The 22,089-nt window shown below is 41.0% G+C and overlaps 1 protein-coding gene across 3 annotated transcripts in view; it reads left to right on the forward strand.

Moving 5' to 3' along the window:
* Window positions 1–22,089, forward strand: part of LOC142369269 (uncharacterized) — a 99,766-nt gene that overhangs the window by 44,730 nt on the left and 32,947 nt on the right. For 2 of the 3 annotated variants that reach the window (XM_075451597.1, XM_075451599.1), the window contains exons 15-31: window positions 1,612–1,710; window positions 2,195–2,293; window positions 3,522–3,719; window positions 3,821–3,919; window positions 4,123–4,221; window positions 4,416–4,514; window positions 4,601–4,699; window positions 5,307–5,379; window positions 10,381–10,522; window positions 12,924–13,011; window positions 13,839–13,942; window positions 16,605–16,829; window positions 20,266–20,420; window positions 20,508–20,719; window positions 21,077–21,281; window positions 21,381–21,477; window positions 21,586–21,814. In XM_075451597.1, coding sequence (XP_075307712.1) covers window positions 1,612–1,710; window positions 2,195–2,293; window positions 3,522–3,719; window positions 3,821–3,919; window positions 4,123–4,221; window positions 4,416–4,514; window positions 4,601–4,699; window positions 5,307–5,379; window positions 10,381–10,522; window positions 12,924–13,011; window positions 13,839–13,942; window positions 16,605–16,829; window positions 20,266–20,420; window positions 20,508–20,719; window positions 21,077–21,281; window positions 21,381–21,477; window positions 21,586–21,814 — 2,322 coding nt within the window. Of the gene's footprint in view, window positions 1–1,611; window positions 1,711–2,194; window positions 2,294–3,521; window positions 3,720–3,820; window positions 3,920–4,122; window positions 4,222–4,415; window positions 4,515–4,600; window positions 4,700–5,306; window positions 5,380–5,765; window positions 5,820–10,380; window positions 10,523–12,923; window positions 13,012–13,838; window positions 13,943–15,071; window positions 15,111–16,604; window positions 16,830–17,875; window positions 17,975–20,265; window positions 20,421–20,507; window positions 20,720–21,076; window positions 21,282–21,380; window positions 21,478–21,585; window positions 21,815–22,089 lie in introns of all 3 variants that reach the window. The other variant, XM_075451598.1, reaches the window with a different exon arrangement.

The following is a 22,089-nucleotide window of genomic DNA, read 5'->3' on the forward strand; positions in this document are numbered from 1 at the left end:
TCTCCAGCCTGAGATTACAGTTACGGTACGTGCAGGTCTGTGTCTGTTTGACCCATTTCTGGGGAATGATTCATGAGGTGGTAAAGCTGCCTGAGGCCTGCCTGCCTGCCATCAAGCGATTTATCGCGGTGATGCTGAGGAGGCGGCACCATTAAGATCTTTACCAGGAACCCAGTGATGGACGGATTAGTCCTTCAATTTTTATTTATTTTTTTTATTTTAAGCGAGTGAAAGAAAGGATTCTGTTCCACATCAGTCATCAGGGTTCAGTGATTTAGCTCTTTGTGCACTGCGTGTCTCCCTGGCTCCTCTCTGGGGAGGACGGGTGTGGCTGTTGCCACAGTAACCACACCATGGAAATCCATAACGCTGTAGCACCTGTGTAATCCTAGCGTCTGAGCTTGTTTAACGCGTTCCTTCGGCTCGTTCTGCTCGCAGCACACATCGTACTGTTTCCAGCTCCACCCTCTCTGTCTTGTTTTCGTGCTCCTGTTCCACCAAATGGAATCCAGAGCCCGACAAACAAAGGACATCTCTCTCCATGAGCAGGGCTTGGTCACAGCACGCTGATCACGTGGTTCCTGTTGGACAGGCTCTGCTTCAGGGTTTTACAGCGGCCACAGTGCGCCCTCTGCAGGCTGGAAAATGAACTGGAAGTTAACAGTGTGTATGGATTTATATCAGGTTACCTGTGGTTGCATCAGCATGACGGAAGGCTGTTATCTGACAGGGGATTTTATGTAATGAGGCCTTTTCCTTAAGGTCTCTGAATAACCAAATAAATGGGATCAAAGCTTCAAGAATGCTGTGGAAAGAGAAACTAATTACTGGCTAATTCCCATGTTTCACAGTAGCTGAGTACCCTGTGACTCTGGTGGGTTTCACATTTCATTTTGTAGGTTAGCTGCATTTAAAGCACCCATTACAGTGTCTTTCATTCATGGTGAGATGCCTGGTGCAACTGACTCTCAGCAGCTTTGGTAACTCAGAATCAAGGATATTTATTTTCTTTAAGAAAGTTAATAATCAGCATCAAGTTAAAGGTTCCTAAGTGTGTTCATTCTTCATGTGCTTGCAGAAACAGGTCTTACAGCATAATACTGTCCCTCAAAGGAAACAAGCTTTTATCCATTAACAGCCTTTTTAATGTCAAACGGAAGATTTCTGAAATGGACAGCATAGATCATTACATATCCATCTGCAACATATGTCTGCCTGCTTTGGGAACAGAGACACCCTTCCTGTTTCTGCAGTCACAAGCAAGACGGATAAAAACAGATGAAACTACTTTTTTGTGCGTCACAAAACTGATTTTTTTTTTTTTTTTAAATAATGACACCAGGGCAACCACTGAAAAAAAATTTGCTCTCTAATTCACCTTTGTTTTATTTACGTTTTTTTGTCTCCTCTCAGTTTGATAATCGAATTACACTCAAAATAGGAATTAAGAAAATCTCAATTATGATATCAATTTTTAATTGTTTTAATATCATGATTATCATCAGTTCCAAAGGTCATGAGACACCTGACAGATTTCTGTGTAAAGATATCCAGTTATCTGTGTCTGATGACGTTTCTTGGTCTTTCCGACCCGGTGGTTTCTCTCCACAGAAAGGCTTTACTCCCCTGCATGTGGCCTCTAAGTACGGAAGCCTAGATGTGGCCAAGCTCCTGCTGCAGCGCCGTGCACTTCCTGATTCTGCTGGAAAGGTACGCATCCAAAACGGAACCCTCGGACCTGTGCTCCTCATTGCATCAGCACACATTGTAACATCAACGAGAAGTTGTGTATCACGAACAATTATTTTGTCCACTCTGAAAACATCTTGTAAAAATGTACGCGAGTGTAAAATGGTGTGCTGGGGATTTTTTGTATCGAGGTTCAGTTGGCTGCAGAAACACTGGTAAGCTTAACTGAATGAAATTAGGCATTCATTCATTTGTATTAACAATGGTGGATTCAATACATAATAATTAACAGAAGCCTTTTTACATAAAGATCCTTTTCCACTTTAAAATGTTCTTTGCCTCATAATGAGAACCCACCCAGTGATAACTTGAATTAATCTCATCCTGCAGTCCTTTTTTTAAAAATGATTATTTCTTCTTAAGCGTGTGTGAGTATGTTTTTGCTGCCTCAGTGCCGTACTAACCGCTGTTTAATCCACGTGCACTCACCATCCTTCAACTCCAGAACGGCCTCACCCCGCTTCATGTTGCAGCACATTATGATAACCAGACGGTGGCGCTCTTGCTTTTGGACAAAGGAGCATCGCCCCACACCATGGCCAAGGTGAGAGTCCATCATGCCCAGCTGCAGAGGAGTGCAGAATAAAGAAGGTCCACAGCTCAGAGGAGGAATCATTTCCTCAAACATCTGGTGACATTTGCCAGAATGATCCACATTAGGTTCTTTATGAGTATTTGTGCCTGCAGGAACATTGTTATGTGTCACTGCATCACAATATGCTATAGTGTTCTTGGTAAAGAAAAAATATGTGAGGAAGTGCAAGTGTACCTCTCACCGATGTGTTGTCAGTGCAACCACTCCCAAAACATATGGAATCACCTCTCTTGGAGGATGTTCATTCACTGTTTGAGTTTGTCAAAAAAAAATTTAAAAATCTGATCAATTGGAGGAAAAAATGGAATGGTGAACGGGGAGCACCTCTGGCTTTTATGACAGCTTGAGTTCCTTGTATTAGCTTTTCACTTTTCAAAAATCAAACATTCACTTGGATTGAGATGCATACTGTTTGCTGGACATGTGATTGAGTCGATGTGTCCTGAAGACAGATTTCATCGGTCTTTGTTCTGCGGTATGATGCATTATCATCCTGAAAAATGACTTCAGCCAAACCCCATTCTGATTGATAGAATGAGAAAAGTGTCCACATGTGCATTTCTAATGATCGTTTCTTAGTTTCTTCATTTCTTCATTTCTGTTCCTTAATCAAAGAAATCAGCTGCTTACTTTTATGTCTGTATGTTTCCTTTTTACAGCTTTCCCATTTTGTTTTTACTGACTCTAAATTTGAGACATTTTGACTCGGAACAATCAACATTTTTGGCCACAGCCGGGGTTGAATTGCAGTCTTGAAAGATTGTTTTAATCCGTACCATTATTTCCACTGACAGCTCTCTTTGGGGCCACGTTTCCTGCTAATCAGCTAGGTGCAACAGATCAGATTTAAATTCTACAAGCACCGTCTTAGAATTGTATTTTAGAAATCTTTTTCCAAAATAACTGGCCATGAAACACAATTTTGTTCAATTTGTCCAGCTGAATTAACACTCTTCAAGGTTTTTGATTTTTTTTTTTCTTGCCTGGAGTTTAAGGATAGAAAATGAAGCTCTGTGGAAAAGGGAAATCAGATATCAGACCAACAATATTTGGGGGGGACAGTTATTTCTGATTTGGATGTGCACAGGAGATTGGCATAGCCAGCATTATTCTTTGCACACTGTTCAATAGCAGCTAACTTTTAGCAGTAACACCAGTGTCTGTCCCACTGAATTAGAATGGCTACACCCCTCTGCACATTGCTGCTAAGAAGAACCAGATGGACATTGCCACAGTGTTGCTACAGTACGATGCAGAGACCAACATACTGACCAAGCAGGGTGTCACTCCGCTGCATCTGGCCTCCCAGGAGGGCCACGCAGACGTGGCCGCCCTGCTTATCAGCAAGGGAGCCCAGATCAATGTTCCCACCAAGGTAATGTTGAGCCCCAAGTCTTCAGTTTCAGGGCAAAAATATTTCATTCTTTTAGTCGTTTGTTTTTACATGAAAGCTCTGTGTGTGTGTTCCTCAAACAGAGCGGCCTGACCGCCCTCCATCTGGCAGCCCAGGAGGACAAAGTAGCCGTTGCTGAGATCCTTGCCAAGAGTGAAGCTAACCTTGATCAACAAACCAAAGTACGAGCCATCAGGATATTTTTATTCTCTGCATTTGTCTTTCCACCTTCATGTTAAAACAATTAACAAGCAAAGTCCTGTTCAACTGCTGAAGTTCTCACTTTCAGTCTTGGTATTTTTCAATGTTTCTCCACAGTGTAGATGTCAGTGTGGTATTTTCTTCCTGATTCTAGATTTAAATCTGATTTGCTGTTATTCCACAGTTGGGCTACACTCCACTAATTGTAGCATGTCACTATGGTAATGCCAAGATGGTCAACTTCCTGCTTCAGAATGGAGCCAGTGTCAATGCCAAGACCAAGGTACTGAAGTTAGTCAGGTCGCTCTGGAGAAGCTTCACCTCTCACAAATTGCAGCCTTTCAAGATTAATTGCTAGCTTTTTAGAAACTTACTTCCATGGGAACTATATTTTTACTGAAACTCGTTATCGTAACACTCAGGTGAGCTAACCCTTAATTCCTACCATTTCATTCAGCTTTCCATTTTTCTCGGCAGAATGGATACACTCCCCTTCACCAGGCAGCCCAGCAGGGGAACACCCACATCATCAATGTTCTGCTGCAATACGGTGCCAAACCCAACGCTGTCACTGTGGTGCGTAAACACACGTTCACACAAACGCAACCTCACACATGTAAGCCCACCCATCTGATGCACACCACCTTTATTTCTTTGTCCAGAATGGGAACACGGCATTGGGTATTGCTCGGAGGCTGGGCTATATCTCTGTGGTGGATACACTGAGGGTGGTCACAGAGGAGATCATTACCACCACAACGGTACGTCTGTCACACGCACACACACACACGCACGCACGCACACACGCACACACACACGCTGAATTCAGTGTGGGTTGATGTCTAAAGTTATTTGAGGTCAGTTTTACAGAAACTTGTGTATAATGTTAGCAGAACGAGAGAAGCAACCCTGGTGCTCAGACATAATGTGTTTCTTATTGTTCCCAGAATTCATGTGCAGGTCACTTTGGCATTTAGTCGGTGCTCAGGGCCAGAAATGCCAGAAACAGGCTTAAACATAAGAATCTATGCTTGATTTGAATCAGATTATGTCAAGTCCAAAGGAGATCCCAGTGCATGCTTTTTTTTAAATGATTTGTATGTCCTAAGTACACATTGACAGTCAGAAATACAGTTTACGTAACAGTCAACAGAACCTTAAATATGGTTGAAAAACTTTCAAATTAGCCCAGTTTCACTGTAGAAATTTCAAGCTGTTAGAGAATGGAACAACAGTCCTGAATGCCCTGTGGTCAGCCTGAGCACATTGTGTTGTACTGCATTATCTTAGTTTACCTACAGAACCAGGAGTCTTGTGGGTTCTGTTTGAACAGAATTTAATTTGCATCTGTTTCCTCTCTTTTACCAGACGGTGACAGAGAAACACAAGCTGAACGTGCCAGAGACCATGACTGAAGTACTTGACGTTTCTGATGAAGAGGGTAAGTGATGTTGCATATGAGCTCATCAACCCTAAGTCTGTCCTCAGATGAATGAGACCCCTCTCTGGTACTGTAGCCATATGGTCAGATTAACCAGATAAACTGCCTCTTCTCACAGCAAATCCTTTCTTAAGCCCAAATTCTATTATTTGTACCCGTTGTGAGCTGGTGAACGTTATGGAGCATTTAGCAATTAAAGAGCCAGACAAAGTTTTCTGCTGAAACCCAATGAAAAAGCTAGAATAATGCATCAGGTAGACCCAAACACATCTACAAAAAAAGTTCTGATGTTGCTCTGTGTCTGCAGTTTGCTTACCCATTCACAACTTATAAAGGTAAAACTGATTGTTTAAGAGACAGTGAGTGACTCAAGTGTCTGCCTACAGCATGGAAAACCATTGATGATGATGTTATGTCCGATGACACCACAGATGAGGAAGGTACTTAGCATGGTGCTGTGTGTGAGGGCTTGCAGTGTGGATTTATTGCAGAAGTAAAAAAAACTTGTGTTACATGCATGGTGATGGACCTGTGGCTGTTAGATGAGACAATGCTACCTATCCATCTATTCTCTATACCCGCTGAATCCGTCGGTCGGGTCGCGGGGGGGGCTGGCGCCTATCCCAGCAGTCATTGGGCGAGAGGCGGGGTGCACCCTGGACAGGTCGCCAGTCCATCACAGGGCCACACAGAGACAAACCAGACAAACAACCATACCCGCTCACACTCACTCCTAAGGACAAGTTTAGAGACACCAGTTAACCTAACATGCATGTTTTTGGACAGTGGGAGGAAGCCGGAGTCAATGTAACTGATTTATGGTATTTCCCACATGAAGGGGTCTTTATTAGAAATGGAAATTGGATGATGTCAACGCATTAACACACTGAAAAGCACAGTAACAATTTCGTTGAGTGTGCTAAGGTCAGGACTTGCTAAAGCTAGCCGGCATGAGGAAAACAGCAGTCTAAAATGTAATAATATGGCTACAACCAACAGTAAAACGTACTCTCTGCTGTATTTTTCTGTATCTCCAGCCCTAAAGCTTTTTGTTTTAAGATCCGGGGTCTTTGGAGTTGATAACATATTGGTCACATGATGTGTTCCCATGGAAACTTGGAAAATGTTGGCAAAGCTTGTATTTCAATGCATGATGTTTTCCAAATTTGAATAGTAAAGGGATACGAAGTGCATTGGAAACTGACACAAAGGGCTGTCGTAGTATATGGCCAGTTTGGATTAAGAATGTGTTGGTTTCATACCTGTGCATGAAACAATAGCAAAAATGCAGACAGCCCATCAGGCTGGACGTTACGATACATGTTACAGCACAGTTCCGCTGTCGTAATTGGTCAGCTGTCAAAATCAGCCATATGATACTGAATATAAGCTTCTTACTTTATTTATTGTTACATGAAGCTTGCTGTTTCCAGTCTTGATTATAAGCTATGCCTGTTGCCCCCAGCTATAGTTTCACACATAATGCACGTAATGAGAGTGGAAATTTTTTTTGAGAGGAATACATTACATACATACAAAAAGTGATTTGTTAAAGCTAAATAAGATAAAAGGCACTTCATACTGTAATTGTGAAACCTTATCTAACACTCTTGAAGAAATTCAATTACATCCCAGTATGCTGGACTATTTCTTTGATTCGGGATCCGTGTTTTATTTTGGAGAATGCTACATTTGTTGGTGTTCGGAAACACAGTGTTTTGACTTCAAAGGTTATTTTCAAGGACATAAGATTTCTATGGGAGTCTCTGGAGTGTAAGCTAATCCCCTGTTAGCTGCAAGTGTTAGCATTTGCACGGCTAAATTCATTTGATGTTTTAGCCTAAGGATGTTATTTCCGCAGCAAGAAGAAAACTTTGGTGTCTTTAGTGAATTGTTTTTTTTTTTTTTTTTTAACAGTAAACAACTTTGGGTGGCAGATAACAAGCAGAAAAACTGTGAAGTGTCTGGATCTCTTGTATACATGTTTACTACACATGAACATAACTCACGGATTGTTAATTTTCTTACAATCTTCCCTCCATAGGTAGCCTATATACTGTTGGCACAAGAACATCTCTGTCTAACTGCAGTATGTTTTTCACTTGCTCTGCTGGCCTAGCATAATGCTAAATCTAAAACAGCTCCACCATAGCCTGCAGCTTCACTTTCAGGCATCTGCTGCTTAGGTCATGCATGTCCCAAGAAAGTATAAGCAGTTTTGACATGTCACTGATTACAGTTACAATTTATAGAAATAATAAAATTAAATGAAATGAAATGAAAATTAAATAATGCTATTTTTGTCCCAAAGTGAAATTATATATAAAATATATAGATATATGGCCATATGCGTTAAAACTTTTGGAAACACAATTCTGAAAGTCAAAATTAAATAAAAAAACACCAGTTGCCTCTTTAGTGTTCTTCCTTATTCATTTGTCCTCATTATAGGTGTTTATTTTTTACAATAATGTAATTGTATACATCAGTGTTGTTATTTAGACATTAAGAATGTATTATTTTGTTATCTGCAAATAATACAGTTAATTGTCTCACAATATTGGTTGATCTCATGATGATAACATAAGATAACCCTTATTCACAACACCACAACAAACACAACTCCAAAAGCCTTTTCATAGAAGCTTTAAATAATAATTTACAGCACAATATTTTCTTCATATTTATCCGACTTCCTAATTATTAGCTCAGAAACTATGGGTAATGTGTCATCATTCTAACAAACTATGGATCTTTCAGACAGTTTTTGGTCCATGTTTATCATTGGGAACGAATTTCTGACTGTAAAAGGGGATTTCACCCACCTGGATGACATTTTCATCCACTGTAATAATGAATAATAAGATATTATTTCAAAAGTATAAGTTGTAAAAGCAATCAGACTTTCCTCTGTTTTAGTGTAGGCTTCCATTCATTATAGTTCTCCCATAAAAGTCTGGAATATCCGATGATCTTAGAGTGAATTTTGTGAAGAATTTTCAACATGACTGAATAAAGAATTAAATCTCTGTTGGGGAAAACTCACCTTCTAGCTTCACATAAAATGGATGTGAGATAAAATGTATATTGGAAAATGATTTGTGACCAGAATTAAGGCTGATGAACTGAAACAGACTCTAATAACTAATATTTTTCCTCAAAATATTCAATAAAGTCCTGCTTAACCCTTTCCTTTCTGACCATTCATGCACAGTAGTGGAGCAGCCATAGAGCTTTGCCTCAGTGGTGCAAATAACATAGGGTAACGCCATAGCATGCAGCATGTTTGTTGTGAGACAACAGTCGGGGGAAGTGACATAAAATATGGTTGGCTTTTGCTCTACATAGGCTATAGCCAAACAGGTCATTTATAGTGGACGTCTTTAGCATTTAAGGATTGAGAAGCTAAATGAGGCGTGTTGATATGTCATCATATAGCTGCTAAGCTTGCTAAGTGTAGAAGGTTTTCTCAGCAACAATGTCAAACTTACATAAACTTGTAGAAGTTTATGTAACTTGTACAGGTTCAAGTTTTCATCCATCCATCCATTTTCTTTCGCTTATCCGACGTTGGGTCCAGGGTTGGAAACCCAGACATCCCAGACATCTCAGACATCCCCAGTAACACTCTCCATCTCCTCCTGAGAGATCCCAAGGCGTTCCCAGGCCAGAGGAGAATATAATCCCGGGGGCTTTTCCCAGTTGAACGTGCCCAGAAATCCTCCAAAGGGAGGCGCCAGGAGGCATCCTAACCAGATGCCAAAACCACCTCAACTGACTCCTTTTGATGCTCTGTCACCTTCCAAAGGAAACCCATTTAAGTCGCTTGTATCCGTGACCTCATTCTTTTGGTCACTACCCAGATCTCATGACCATGGGTGAGCGTAGGAACAAAGATGGATCGTAAATTGAAAGCTTCTCCTTCCAGCTCAGCTCCCTCCTTACCCATAACATACCATAGCGGCGCCCTCATTAATCCCTTATCCGTCTTTTCATCTCTCGCTCCAACTTGCCATCACTCGTTCAGAGCATTCCATCTTTTTTCTCTCCATGACTACACTTCATGATGAGATCCGGTCCATGAAAATTACAAACAGTATTGTTGACATGGGGCAGCCCGTAAACAAGTTCGACTTAATGCCAAGAATGTGGACACAGCTCTTGCCTTAGTTATACGGAGACCGGATAGCTCGCTGCCTCTCCTCAATCCGAGGTTCGACAATCGGTCGGAACCTCCTCTCCAACACCCTGGAGTAAGCTTTCGGAGGGAAGTAGAGTAGTGTGATTCCCCTGTAGTTGGAACACACTCTGGGCCCCTTTTTTTTAAAAATGGAAACCACCATCCCGGCCTGCCATTCCACAGGTGTTCTCCCAGACCTCCATGTGACATTGAAGAGACGTGTAAGCCAAGACAACCACACCAGAGCCTTTAGCATCTCAGGGAGTCTCGGCCATCCCTGGCGCATCCAACCCCTGAAGTGGCTTTCTGTTTTTTGTTTGGGCTGAGCCCGACTGAACCCCAGGAGCCAAGGCTTGGTCACCAGGCACTCACCGGTAAGCTCCCCCTCCGGGCCTGGCTCCAGAAGGGTGCCCCGATTTCTCTTTTCTGGTTGAGGTGACTTGTTTACTCTGGTGCTGCTCCATTGAGGTCTTTGAATGGCTCTTACACCCCTCCTCTGACACAAATTTGCCATTGGAGACCATACCAGGGGCTAATGCCCCCAATAACACAGCTCTCGGGATCAGAAGGATACTCAAAGCCCTCCACCACATTGAGGTGGCAATTCTATTGAGGGGTCAACTTTTTATATCTGGGGTAATTTGACATCACTTCTGACAACAGTTTTGATAAAAAACTTATTTTTCACTTTTGAAATTGGGGTGATTGTCAAAACTTCTAGAACAGCTACCCAGTGAATCTGGATGGAACATGGTGTCAGTCAGTGGTCACTAGCCTTAAATCTTATAATGAGGTTATACATTACACTCTTCTCTCCGAAGGTGATGACACAATGACGGGCGATGGAGGGGAGTATCTGAGGGCCGAGGACCTCAGGGAGCTGGGAGATGACTCCCTGCCAGGACAGTATCTGGACGGAATGAACTACCTTCGCTTCAGCCTGGAGGGAGGACGCACTGACAGGTACATCCCTCTCTGCCACCCACTCACCTCACTGTAGCTAAGAAGCAACAAGAACAATCTGACCCTGAACGATTTAACACTCACAGCAGCTGGGAAAACTCAAGATGGGCACACAATACCAGAGCTTTGAGGCTTGAGTCGGTCTAATGAACCGCCGTGTGTCGACTAAGTGTAGGAGCTTGAGAACAGCGGCAAACATAACTGATGACGTCCGAAACTTCACACGATACTGGTGCTTCACAAAGCATTTCATTGGGCCACTTTTTACAATGCAGAACTACTTACACCATCAGATCATACTTCACTTATATGGCATGACATGACAAAAGTTATAATTGATATGTTTGTTTGTATGAATGAAATACAGCCTGAAAACTGTAAAAAATTTGACCCTCAAAAGTCAAATTTGGGAATTATAGTTTTTCTTTCACTTTTCTCTCCTGCCATGAACACATGGCTTTATATTTTTGTCTATTTACTTTTAATTCTATACAAAAACAGGAGCCACATCGCTAAAGGTTGTGTTGGACTTCAGATCTGTTTATGAACGTGCAGCTTTAAATTAGTTTTACTGTACACATTTAGGATTGAAACAATTAGGTTTTGCTTCGATCATATTATGAACCAGCTGCTGTAATGCCACTAGATGTAACTGTTCCTCCTTATAGTGAAGCCCCAAAGCTTTGAATAATCTTCGGTACAAAAAGAAATCTCCTCAATCCAAAATGACCGTAATCAATGCTTCAAAAAGCTTAAATTCACTCAGGAAAAACTCATCTGAGGATGAAAAGAAAATGGATCATTGCTTAAAAAAACTAACTCACAGTACAGAAAAGTTTATGTCCTCCAGGCTCTCCAGGCTCAAACAAAGGCTCTTCTGCTTCATAGAGTTGTTATATGTGCCTCATTTAGAGTTTCAAAAATGGTGCCCACCGAGCTGTTGTGCTTCCTGATATTCATATAAGCCTTTTTCCTTTCCAAAAATGTCATTTAAACCAGTTATGAGTCTGTGTCTATCCACTTATTTTTTTCACCCTTTCACTGTCTAATTACTGACATATTTGCAGTGGATGGTTGCTGTAACGTTGCCATGTATCAGTGTACAGTATGCACATATATTGATACTTTTCCTCTTGAGCATGAACCAACTACTTTGGTCTATATATGTGTGTGTGTGTGTGTGTGTGTGTTTTGCAACCTCTCCTCCACACACTTCATTGTTGGTCTCCTTTGTTATGCCTCCATAGTCAAACCCAAAGGTGTGTGCCGGCTCAGATATCTCGGCACTAATTTGAAAAAAACAGAACTATTCAGTTGTCTCCCTTCAACTGGGTATAAAGTTTTTGAAAACTGACTTGCCACTCATTAACAAGTTTTTTTATCATTTCTAAATTAAATCAAAATGTTGCTGTGTAAAACTACTCATTGTGTGACTTTAAGGATAAGAATATTCTCCACGTGATCAGTTTGATAGTAGTGTTGGTCAACCAAGATCCTTATAGCACCATTTATAGTTGTCAGCTGTGGTAAGGATTACCTACTTAATGTCATCATATTAGCATTTTCTGTCAAAAGTCAGATTTCCATAACAGAAGGTGGGAAACATAAAAGGTGAAAGGAAACTTTTGCCTGTTTTGAAGAACACTCGGGGGAACTGAAAAGACTTTGGGAATCATGACTGACCTGGAAAAGATTAAAATGATGGGACTCCCCAGCTGTATCCAGTCAGAGCGAGCAAACAATAAACTCTCTTGACTAACCAGCTGCCTCTATCCCAGAAAATAATTCCTGAGGAAGAGCTCTGTTTCCCTCTTGTCAATGTGAACCACAGCTTTTTTTCTTTCTTAAGATTTGTTTTCAGTTCATTTCTACTGAGTTACAGCCATGAGCAACAGCTCTACCCACTTCAATGTTACACAGCCTAATTTATTCACTTTAAAGCAGTCAGCAGAAACTGTTTTATAGACGTTTACCTGGCTTAGCTGTAGACTCGTAGTCTTATGAATTGGCTGAAATACATTTGCACATCTTTTTTAGCTATGAAGAGATTTGAAACAAGGCTTTCCTTGATAGCTTTTTAAAACCATATTCCTTTGAGGCTGTTCATGTTAAGACAAAGAAACATATTCACCATTTAAAAAGATCTTGTACTCGGCACAAATGAATCATTTGATTAAATTACGTTTCTGTTCCCTCTGTGACATTCATCACAGTTTTGTCCACATTAATTGATTTAGACTTGTTGGACATTGATATGTTTTTGTTGAAGAGAGAAGTAGCTTCTGGGTGATATCTAAAGCTTATTACCAAAGCTGTGCTTTTGAATTTCCCAGCATTCTCTGTTTTTTCGTGGCCGTCACTGGTTTCACAACTTTGTTTCCCCTTGTCTTCTCTTATCCAGTTCAGACAGGTCCTTCACACCCACCCACCACAGCTACTACTCTCCGAGACATGAAGGCATGATGGATGAGACAGTCACCAGCCACCAGGTGAGTACATGATCACTTATTAATTCTATTTTGAAAAACTGACAAGACATTTGCTATATTGAATCAATAAAATGAGCTTTTATATGAATGTTATTCCCTTTGAATTTGATGCAACATTTTGGCAGATTTCTCCTTTTCACTAAACAAAGCCATCATAAGGAAGATCAGGCTTATCTGAAAAAACAATGATATGTCAAACAGATTGTCTTTCTGTGATGGTTTAAGACATTGAGTTTTAACATCATCCATCTTTTTTGTTAAGTCAGAACTCTGTTTCTGAATGTGCTCATGATTATGTATCCTGACATTTCTATGGTGACCATGGTCATCCATGTCATTTATAGGACTACACAAACTAACTGTCACGAGTTCTTCTTTACATTTCAAAAATGTGTTTCACTTACCAAATAAGCTACATTTGTATCCCACACATGTGACACTATTGGACTAGATTAGTGATGTCAGAACTAAGAATGAGGAAAGTCTGACAGCACTGGAAAGCAGAAGTGCCAAAGATTAGCAGAGGAAGAGCCCAAACGCCAGAAAACAGAGTAGATATGCAGGAACAGATCTTTCTCATTGAACTGAAAACGCTGACAACGACCAAATTCCAAAAAGAGAGATTGGAAGGAACGGTTCAGTCTAAAAAAGCAGGTTCCAGCTTTAACGAGAGAAACGTCCAGTTAACAGTGACTTAATGCTTCTCAATTGTATGAATGCGCGACGACCCCCAGTCACATCAACACACTCATTCTCTTAATTCCCTACTTGCTGAATGCAGTAATTGCTAGTGTATCTCTACTAAGAGTTTGTTTGGCCGATTCCAGATGTCGTCACTTGCCCGGCAGAATGACAAAGATTCCTACAGACTCAGTTGGGGCACAGAGAACCTGGATAATGTGGCTTTGTCCTCCAGCCCCATCCATTCTGGGTAGGTGCACTCACACTGGACCAAAGAAAACAATTCAAATGTTACATTTCTACACACTGTGTGAACAGAGGCTGACATAATCATGCACTTATTGGTTTCATTCATAAATACAAAAAATGTTCTGATAATTCATACTATTTCTTAATTATTTACTTCATTTCTAATGAATTGGGGTAAGAATTAATGATGAGAAGTTGGGGCTTTATGAATGGTTGGACATTGGAGCCGCATGCTTCTTGGAGCCCTCAGTAGTATTTGTAATGAATTCTAAACATGTCCTCACACATTGATGGATTAAGAACTTCCTTCAAAGCCTGAGATCGTTGGTGAAGTATGACTGCTGTAGTGAAAGCTTGACATTTTATGAAAACTGTGTGTTCTCTGTCCAAGAATCAGAGGAGTAGATGGCTCTGATAGTTCTGTGATCACTGCAGAGCTGGAGTCAGCATTTGGTTTGCTTCACAGCCCAAAGCAAGCTAGGCCTCTCACATTGTATGAGCTCTTATTTTGATGGGCCACTTATCCAAGTTTAGGTTGTATTTAAATGAGTATTATTTGAATTATAGTTGTCACGTCTACAATATTTTCCTTATGAACTGTTTTCTTTGTCTGTACAACATTAGAAAACAGTGAAAAAGAACCATCACAACTTCAAACCCAGGTACCAAGGTAAACTGGTCATATTGTCTCTGCTGATGTCCAGTTTTATCTTCCAAACTTTGAAAGTCTCAGTTTAGTGAGCATCACAGGTATCCTCCAACAGAAACAGCCTGCCTGTTTCTTCTTCTTTTCTCTTTATGTCGAGCTTGGCTCACCACATCCTGACTCCAGCTTCAGACTCACTGAGCAAACATCTTTTTTGTATCACTCTTGTAAAGAAAATAAGTTGGAACTTCTCTTTTAAGTCACAAAAGGAAGGAAATTGTATTATTTCTGTTTACAATAAGCTGCACATGACTGAAGTAATATGTTCCATTCATGTTGGGTGGGATTTTTGCAGCCCCCTTTCTTCCGCTGTCCCTTTGCTCTGTTCTTCTTGCTCTGACTTTCCTCTGGAGGTTTGTGCTTCTATGAACTGTTACTGCTTGACTTTTGATTCCTTTCTGTCTGATGTGGTTATTGTTTTTAGCCACTCCTCTCCGTGCCATGATCATGGAGACCACAGCAGGTGACTCACTGCACCTTGGTTAAATCACACTCCTCCTCATCTTCATCGCTCACAGTGTGCTCTCCTGGTGGAGAGGTGTCACGTGTCACTGTCCTTGGCAGACATCGCCCCATGTGTGAAACAAGTCTTTTCAATCGGAGTTAAATCTCTTCTTTAAACACATCGGTTATCTGATGCAACCAGTTAAAGAAAAAGAACCTTAAACTGAGGATATTCTGGAACATGAGGCGGTGAAAGTTGAGGACATGTATGTTGATTTCATACAGTGTCTTGTGAAATATGCATTTCCACTAACACTTTTGTTACCTGAAAAGAAGAATTTTGTCTAAAAATAAGTATGAACAGTGTATTTGGACTTATGTTACCGTACTCTGACTGATGTTGAATGTTAATACAGTGGAAGACAAAAGCCTTCTAACAGATTTTCTGGTCATGTTGCTGATTCAGATAATAAGGGCTTTTATGTCTTGTGTGTATGCTTACAAAATAAGCACATGCTGTTTATCTTAAGCTAGAGCAAGATGACTGTAGGACTGACTGGGTGCGCAATCAACATTTCAAACGGTTATCTCACCACAGTCAGTTGATCCCACATTGAGAAGCGTGCTCCATGTGCACAACAGCCATTTTGCACGAGGAGTGAATCTCAAGTTACATGAAGTGAGATGACTGAATGCGAACATGATCTTTTCCATTCAGTGGTGAGAAAACAGACACCAAAATCATGTCCAAATTGCTTTATTCATAAAGTAGACTAATAAACAGGTTTACTAGTTAATTAGTTTTCTTGTTTCTTGTATTATTTCTGCAGTTTTAGCAGTCTGCTAAGCAAAAGCAGTCTCAACAGAATATTTGCAATAGGTACATTTGTCCAAAACATTGTCATATCACAATCCATTTCTTTTTTTTTTTGTAAACTGCGAGATGGGAATGTTTTCTGTTGGGCAGTGTTCACATGACATAACAAGAATCTTGACAGATATATCTGAAAATAGGGAAGCTGAAACCATGTAGATTATTGTGACTGTCTGACCTACTTGTGTAGTTTAATTCTAATCCAAACCAGGTTCGTTAACGCCTAGCTATCTGCGGATAAAAGCGAGGTAGAAAAGGGAGGAAGGCAGAAACTGTTGAAACGTTGTGCAGAACCAGTCTTTTACATACTAATCAAGGCTTTGCTGATGTCTCTGTCCTGTCCTCCCACCAGTGGTGGATCCAAGGTTTTGCAAGATTAGAGGCTATGTGGGGGCCGCATTTCAAATAGAGAGCATAAGTATCTGTCCGTAAATATATTCATGTTGATACACATTGTGAATAGACCCTAATAGTATAGTTTTGGTTTCTTTTTTAAAATATGTACGTTTTCCAAAGCATTCTTTCTTGGATATTTGTGTCGGATAAAAAGTGACAGCTTTGGTGTCTGTGCTATCATCACTTAATGGGCTGAGTGATGTTGGTCTTTAATCTGTGCAAATATCTCCTCACCCACCTCAGCTTCCTGGTCAGCTTCATGGTGGATGCCAGGGGTGGAGCCATGCGTGGCTGCCGACACAATGGCCTCCGCATCATCATTCCGCCCAGGAAGTGCAGCGCGCCAACACGGGTTACGTGTCGGCTGGTGAAGAGGCACCGCCTGGCCTCCATGCCCCCCATGGTGGAGGGTGAGGGCCTGGCCAGCAGGCTCATCGAGGTGGGGCCCTCTGGCGCCCAGTTCCTCGGGTAAGGCTGCAGGGAGTAAGTGGATATAAAGGGGGAAGAGAAAAGGAGAATGAAAAGATAGTTAAAGAGTGATTTTTAAAAAGATTTTCTACTTTTTCTTATCATTTAAGACAGAGGATCAAGCTTTACCCCTTTCTTTATCATGCTCGGTGAAACTTAAGTATTTGAAGCTTACAATTTGCTGCCCTTTTTTCTTTCAGACTGATTTTCCCCAGCCTCTGCCTTACTAAAACTGCTCTTGCTTCCTGCCAGTGGCAGGCTCTGCCAGTCTTTGCATGCCGTGTTTTATTTCATCACAGCTGCAGTCTAATTCTTTTTAACCTGAATCCCTAACCCTTACCGAGAGAGCTTTTCTTATTAACTCCACCCTCAAAATTGCACCATGATTGGTTTTATATGTAGCTTCAAATTTTGCCCTCTAGGGATAATTGTTTAATGTTCTGAATTTTCTACTATAGAATTTCAGTTTTGGCCCTTTAATTATTTAATACACAGTTAGCCATTACGTACAGACTCGATAGAACTTCTCTGTTATTGTTTTGTTTCTATGAAATTTCCGAGGACAGAAAAGGAGAGGCTTTTCTTAATGTAACTTGTCACTTCTTGGTTATTGTTTGACATCTAAATGGTAACAGTGTAAATGTTTCCCACGGTTTAAATGAATTGAATGAGGGCATTTTTCAGGTCCTCTTTTTTTAAATGATCCTTTTAAACTGTTTTATGTAACAACAGCACAGCTTTTCACTCATAGTCACATTCAAGGCTCTGCCCCATTAAGCTTGTGATTAAAAAAGTGGGCTTTTTTTAATGTACTTACTGGGGAAAATGTTCACCTGAAATTATATTACCTTTTTCTTGTACCTTTTTTCCTTTACAGACTATATTCCTTCAATTATTCAGTTCATAATTCTGCATGAATGTATTGAGTTTTGTTCACCTTTGGATTACATAGGCATGGGAAAAATTGCCAGTCTCTACCCCAACAAAACATTGTGTGTGCTCTTTCTTCCACATTGCTGCGTATGGATGCTTGGTGTGTCAAACAGTAAACTTCACCTCCCAAGTGCCCCTCCACCTCTTAATGAGGGAGAGAGTTTGGTTAGCAGAATCCTCCAGCTTGGTCCACCAGGGACAAAATTCCTTGGGTAGGATTGAAAAACTGTACAGTTTTGCATATGAAACAATCCATGGATGCCAGTCTCAGTATTTGCCTTCCATTTCCTGTTTTGTCTCCCCATCATTGTATTTTGCACTACTTGTATCAGTGTACTGTGCCTCACTTCATCTGTACTTATTACCCTAGATGTAATACTTGTTTTGCCCTTCTAAGTGCTTTGCCTTTTCTATTTCTGTGTGTATGGTTTCATGCTTCCCATCTTCTTAGTAAATGTGTGTAATTTCTTTTGTGTGAAATTTGAATTGTTGCACGGCCTGACAGTAAGGGGGGGGACTAAGGAGCTATTTCACCATGCCAGTTGGAATGACTGTAACTGTCACTATTATTTAGCAAAAACTAAGCCAAAATGCTGAAGCAGTGTGTGAAAAGCCCACCCATGATTCAACAGCATGTTGAAGCATCTTTAGCAGCAATAACTTGAAGTAATTATTTTCTGTTTGATGTTATCAGTCTCTCACATCATTGTGGGGGAATTTTGGTCCACGCATGTTGAGGTCTGCAAACCTAAGCTGTGCTGCCATGTTCTTTTTAGAGAGAAGAGGCTTTTTCCTGCAGCCCTTCCAAACAAGCCATACTTGTTCAGCCTTTTTCTAACTGTGCTGGCATGACCTTTAACCTTTAACATGCTGACTGAGGCCTGCAGAGTCTGAGATGTAACTCTTGGGTTTCTGACCTTGGGTGACCTTTAACCTTTAACATGCTAACTGAGGCCTGCAGCGTCTGAGATGTAGCTCTTGGGTTTCTGACCTTGGGTGACCTTTAACCTTTAACATGCTAACTGAGGCCTGCAGAGTCTGAGATGTAGCTCTTGGGTTTCTGACCTTGGGGTGACCTTTAACCTTTAACATGGTAACTGAGGCCTGCAGAGTCTGAGATGTAGCTCTTGGGTTTCTGACCTTGGGGTGACCTTTAACCTTTAACATGCTGACTGAGGCCTGCAGAGTCTGAGATGTAGCTCTTGGGTTTATGACCTTGGGGTGACCTTGCTGGGACGTCCACTCCTGGGCAGATTGACAGCTGTCCTGAATGTTTCCCACTTGTGAATAATCTTTCTCTCTGTGGAATGATGGACTCCAGATAGCTTGGAAATGGCCTTATAACCCTTCCCAGGTTGATGGGCAGCAAATACTGCTTCTCTAAGATCATGGCTGATGTCTTTCCTCCTTGGTATTGTGTTAACACACACCTGAATGCTGCAGAGCAGCAAACTGACAAAACTTTGGCTTTTTTTAGAGCTGCTCACACTGGATGATGATCAGATATTCAAATTCATTTCATTAGCAGTCCCTGGCTGCTACTTACCATCTGAATTCACATAAAAAGCAGTAAGGGTGGATTTAGTTTTTCACACAGCTTCTGCACTTTGGCTCAGTTTTGATAAATTAGTAATGATAGAATTTTATATATGATGCTTTTTTGTTAATTAAGCGTTTTTGTCTCATTTTAAGATGTGGTAAGGACAAAATTAATTTTTTAGTCTTGTTCTTATATTAAAAAAAAACCTTAGAATTGAAAGAGAGGGGACTATTTCTCACATGACTGAGTTTGTGAGTCCCAGCTATAAACAACATATAAGAATATGCAGTGTGTCATGTCAAAAATGGCAACAGTGGGAAATATGATAATGTACTGTCAGGCCAAGAACCATTTAAATATCATATGAAAGTAGCAGCAGTTCTGCTTTAATCGCTGTGTCTGTCCCATGCTTTACTGTAATGAAACATGTGTCATGTAGGTATGTAATGCAGTTGTTTTTTTATATTGCACATCAGGTAAGTATTTGAAACTATTCACGTTAGATACAGATGATCCATAATATTAACTACCCATTGGTTACAAATTGTGATAATACTGAAAATGGCTTTGACACAAGAAGAAAGCAGTCAGAACCAACTCTGAAATGAATGTGTTACACTTCACTGCAGTCAGACTAAATTAGGCAACGCATGGTACAAGGTACAGAGTGTGTGCACAAAAAGCAGTTTTCCATATCACATAGAACTGTGGTTTCAGAAATCATTATTAGTTGTAAAACTGAAGGTGATTTAAACACTGCTGATTGTTTTAAAAGAAAACATTTCAACATCTTTGCAAAGAAAGGAAAATCTAATACTGAAATTAGCAAATGAATTTGACTAAGCTTGCTCTAATTTAGTAAAATCAAGTTAATGTGCCTTACCAAATGCACACATATTTTTGGACACATTGTTATCTTCCATCACACCATGACCTCACTGAATGACTTCTCTACTCCTCCAGTCCTGTGATTGTTGAGATCCCCCACTTCGCTGCCCTGCGGGCTAAAGAGCGGGAGCTGGTGATCCTAAGGAGTGAGACAGGAGAGAGCTGGAAGGAGCATCATTGTGAATACACCCAAGAGGAACTCAACCAGATACTTAACGGCATGGATGAGGGTCAGTGTCTGATGCTGTGCCAGCGGACTGCAACACGTGATAGATTCAAAACAAAAAAAAAACACATGTTGTTGTCTGCCCCTGCAGAACTGGACACACCTGAGGAGCTGGATAGGAAACGCATTTGTCGAATCATCACGAGAGACTTCCCACAATACTTTGCGGTGGTGTCACGCATCAAGCAAGACAGCAATCTGATTGGTCCTGAGGGAGGCATCCTAAGCAGCACTGTTGTTCCCCAAGTACAAGCAGTTTTTCCTGAGGGGGCGCTGACCAAAAGGATTAGGGTTGGACTGCAGGTAACTGGCCACTCTTTACAACATACATTTACCTGCTTTGTGGAATGTTGGATCTTATGGCGACGTTAGATGAAAAGTCAGGTAAAAACTGCAGAAGATGAAGGTCTGTCTGGAAACTTTTGATGGTCCACTGTGTAAATGATGGTTGGTGTTGGTCAAAAGTCAGACTTTCAAATCATTGCAGAGGTTTCGTCTGCACCCTTTGCACAAATTGTGAAGAAGGAGATGGTCAGAACTGTTTCCTGGAAAATGAATAATAAAATATAGAAAATTTAGTATTTTAAGGAATATAATCCTTGATGTAGGATTTATGGTTACAGAAAGTGAGGCTTTTGTGTACTCTCTCTACTCTCACAGGCGCAGCCAGTGAGTGTAGATGTAGTAAGGAAGATCCTGGGTAACAAGGCAACCTTCAGCCCAATTGTCACCTTGGAGCCCCGCAGGAGAAAGTTCCATAAACCCATCACCATGACCATCCCCGTCCCCAAGAGTAACTCTGATCCGGTCCTCAACGGTTTTGGAGGGGACACACCCACATTACGACTGCTCTGTAGTATAACTGGTTAGAGAACTCACAAATATACACACACACATCTGAAATGCACAGCCTTGGTCACAAGCTGATAAAATATTTAAATTTGTATTTTTAATCAATGTTCAGGTGGAACAACTCCAGCCCAGTGGGAGGATATAACAGGAACCACTCCATTAACTTTTATCAATGACTGTGTCTCCTTCACCACCAATGTGTCTGCAAGGTAAAACAATTTGTTAAAGCACGCTTACCGCATATCTGCTGGCTCAGCTGTAGCAGCTATCGGACACCTAACCTTCCTCATTCTTCTTGTTCCCCCTCTGCTTTCTAGATTCTGGCTTATAGACTGTCGACAAGTCCAGGAATCTGTTAACTTTTCCACTCAGGTATACCGAGAGATTATCTGTGTCCCCTACATGGCCAAGTTTGTGATTTTTGCCAAGACCCATGATCCCATTGAGGCCCGCCTGCGCTGCTTCTGCATGACCGATGACAAGATTGATAAAACACTGGAGCAGCAGGAGAACTTCACAGAGGTCGCCCGGAGCAGAGACGTGGAGGTGAGAAAGGAGGAAGGAAGCGTTGATGCTCTAACTAAATTAAACTCATCGAGAGATGGAATATTGAAAATATGAACTGGAAATTAATGAAAGACTCAAGTGACTCATTTGCAATCACAAATCCACATGTTTTGATTGATAATGGAGTTTGGAGAACAAATAATACGTAGATTGGTGTGCTATTTCCTTACTTATCGTCTTAGTGGAGGTTTTTGTATTGAGAACAAAAAGGGGGCCTAGAGTGGATCCTTGAGGAACACCACAGGTTGCTGAAA

Source organism: Odontesthes bonariensis, chromosome 19 (assembly GCF_027942865.1).
Source record: "Odontesthes bonariensis isolate fOdoBon6 chromosome 19, fOdoBon6.hap1, whole genome shotgun sequence".
Taxonomy (NCBI): Eukaryota; Metazoa; Chordata; class Actinopteri; order Atheriniformes; family Atherinopsidae; genus Odontesthes; species Odontesthes bonariensis.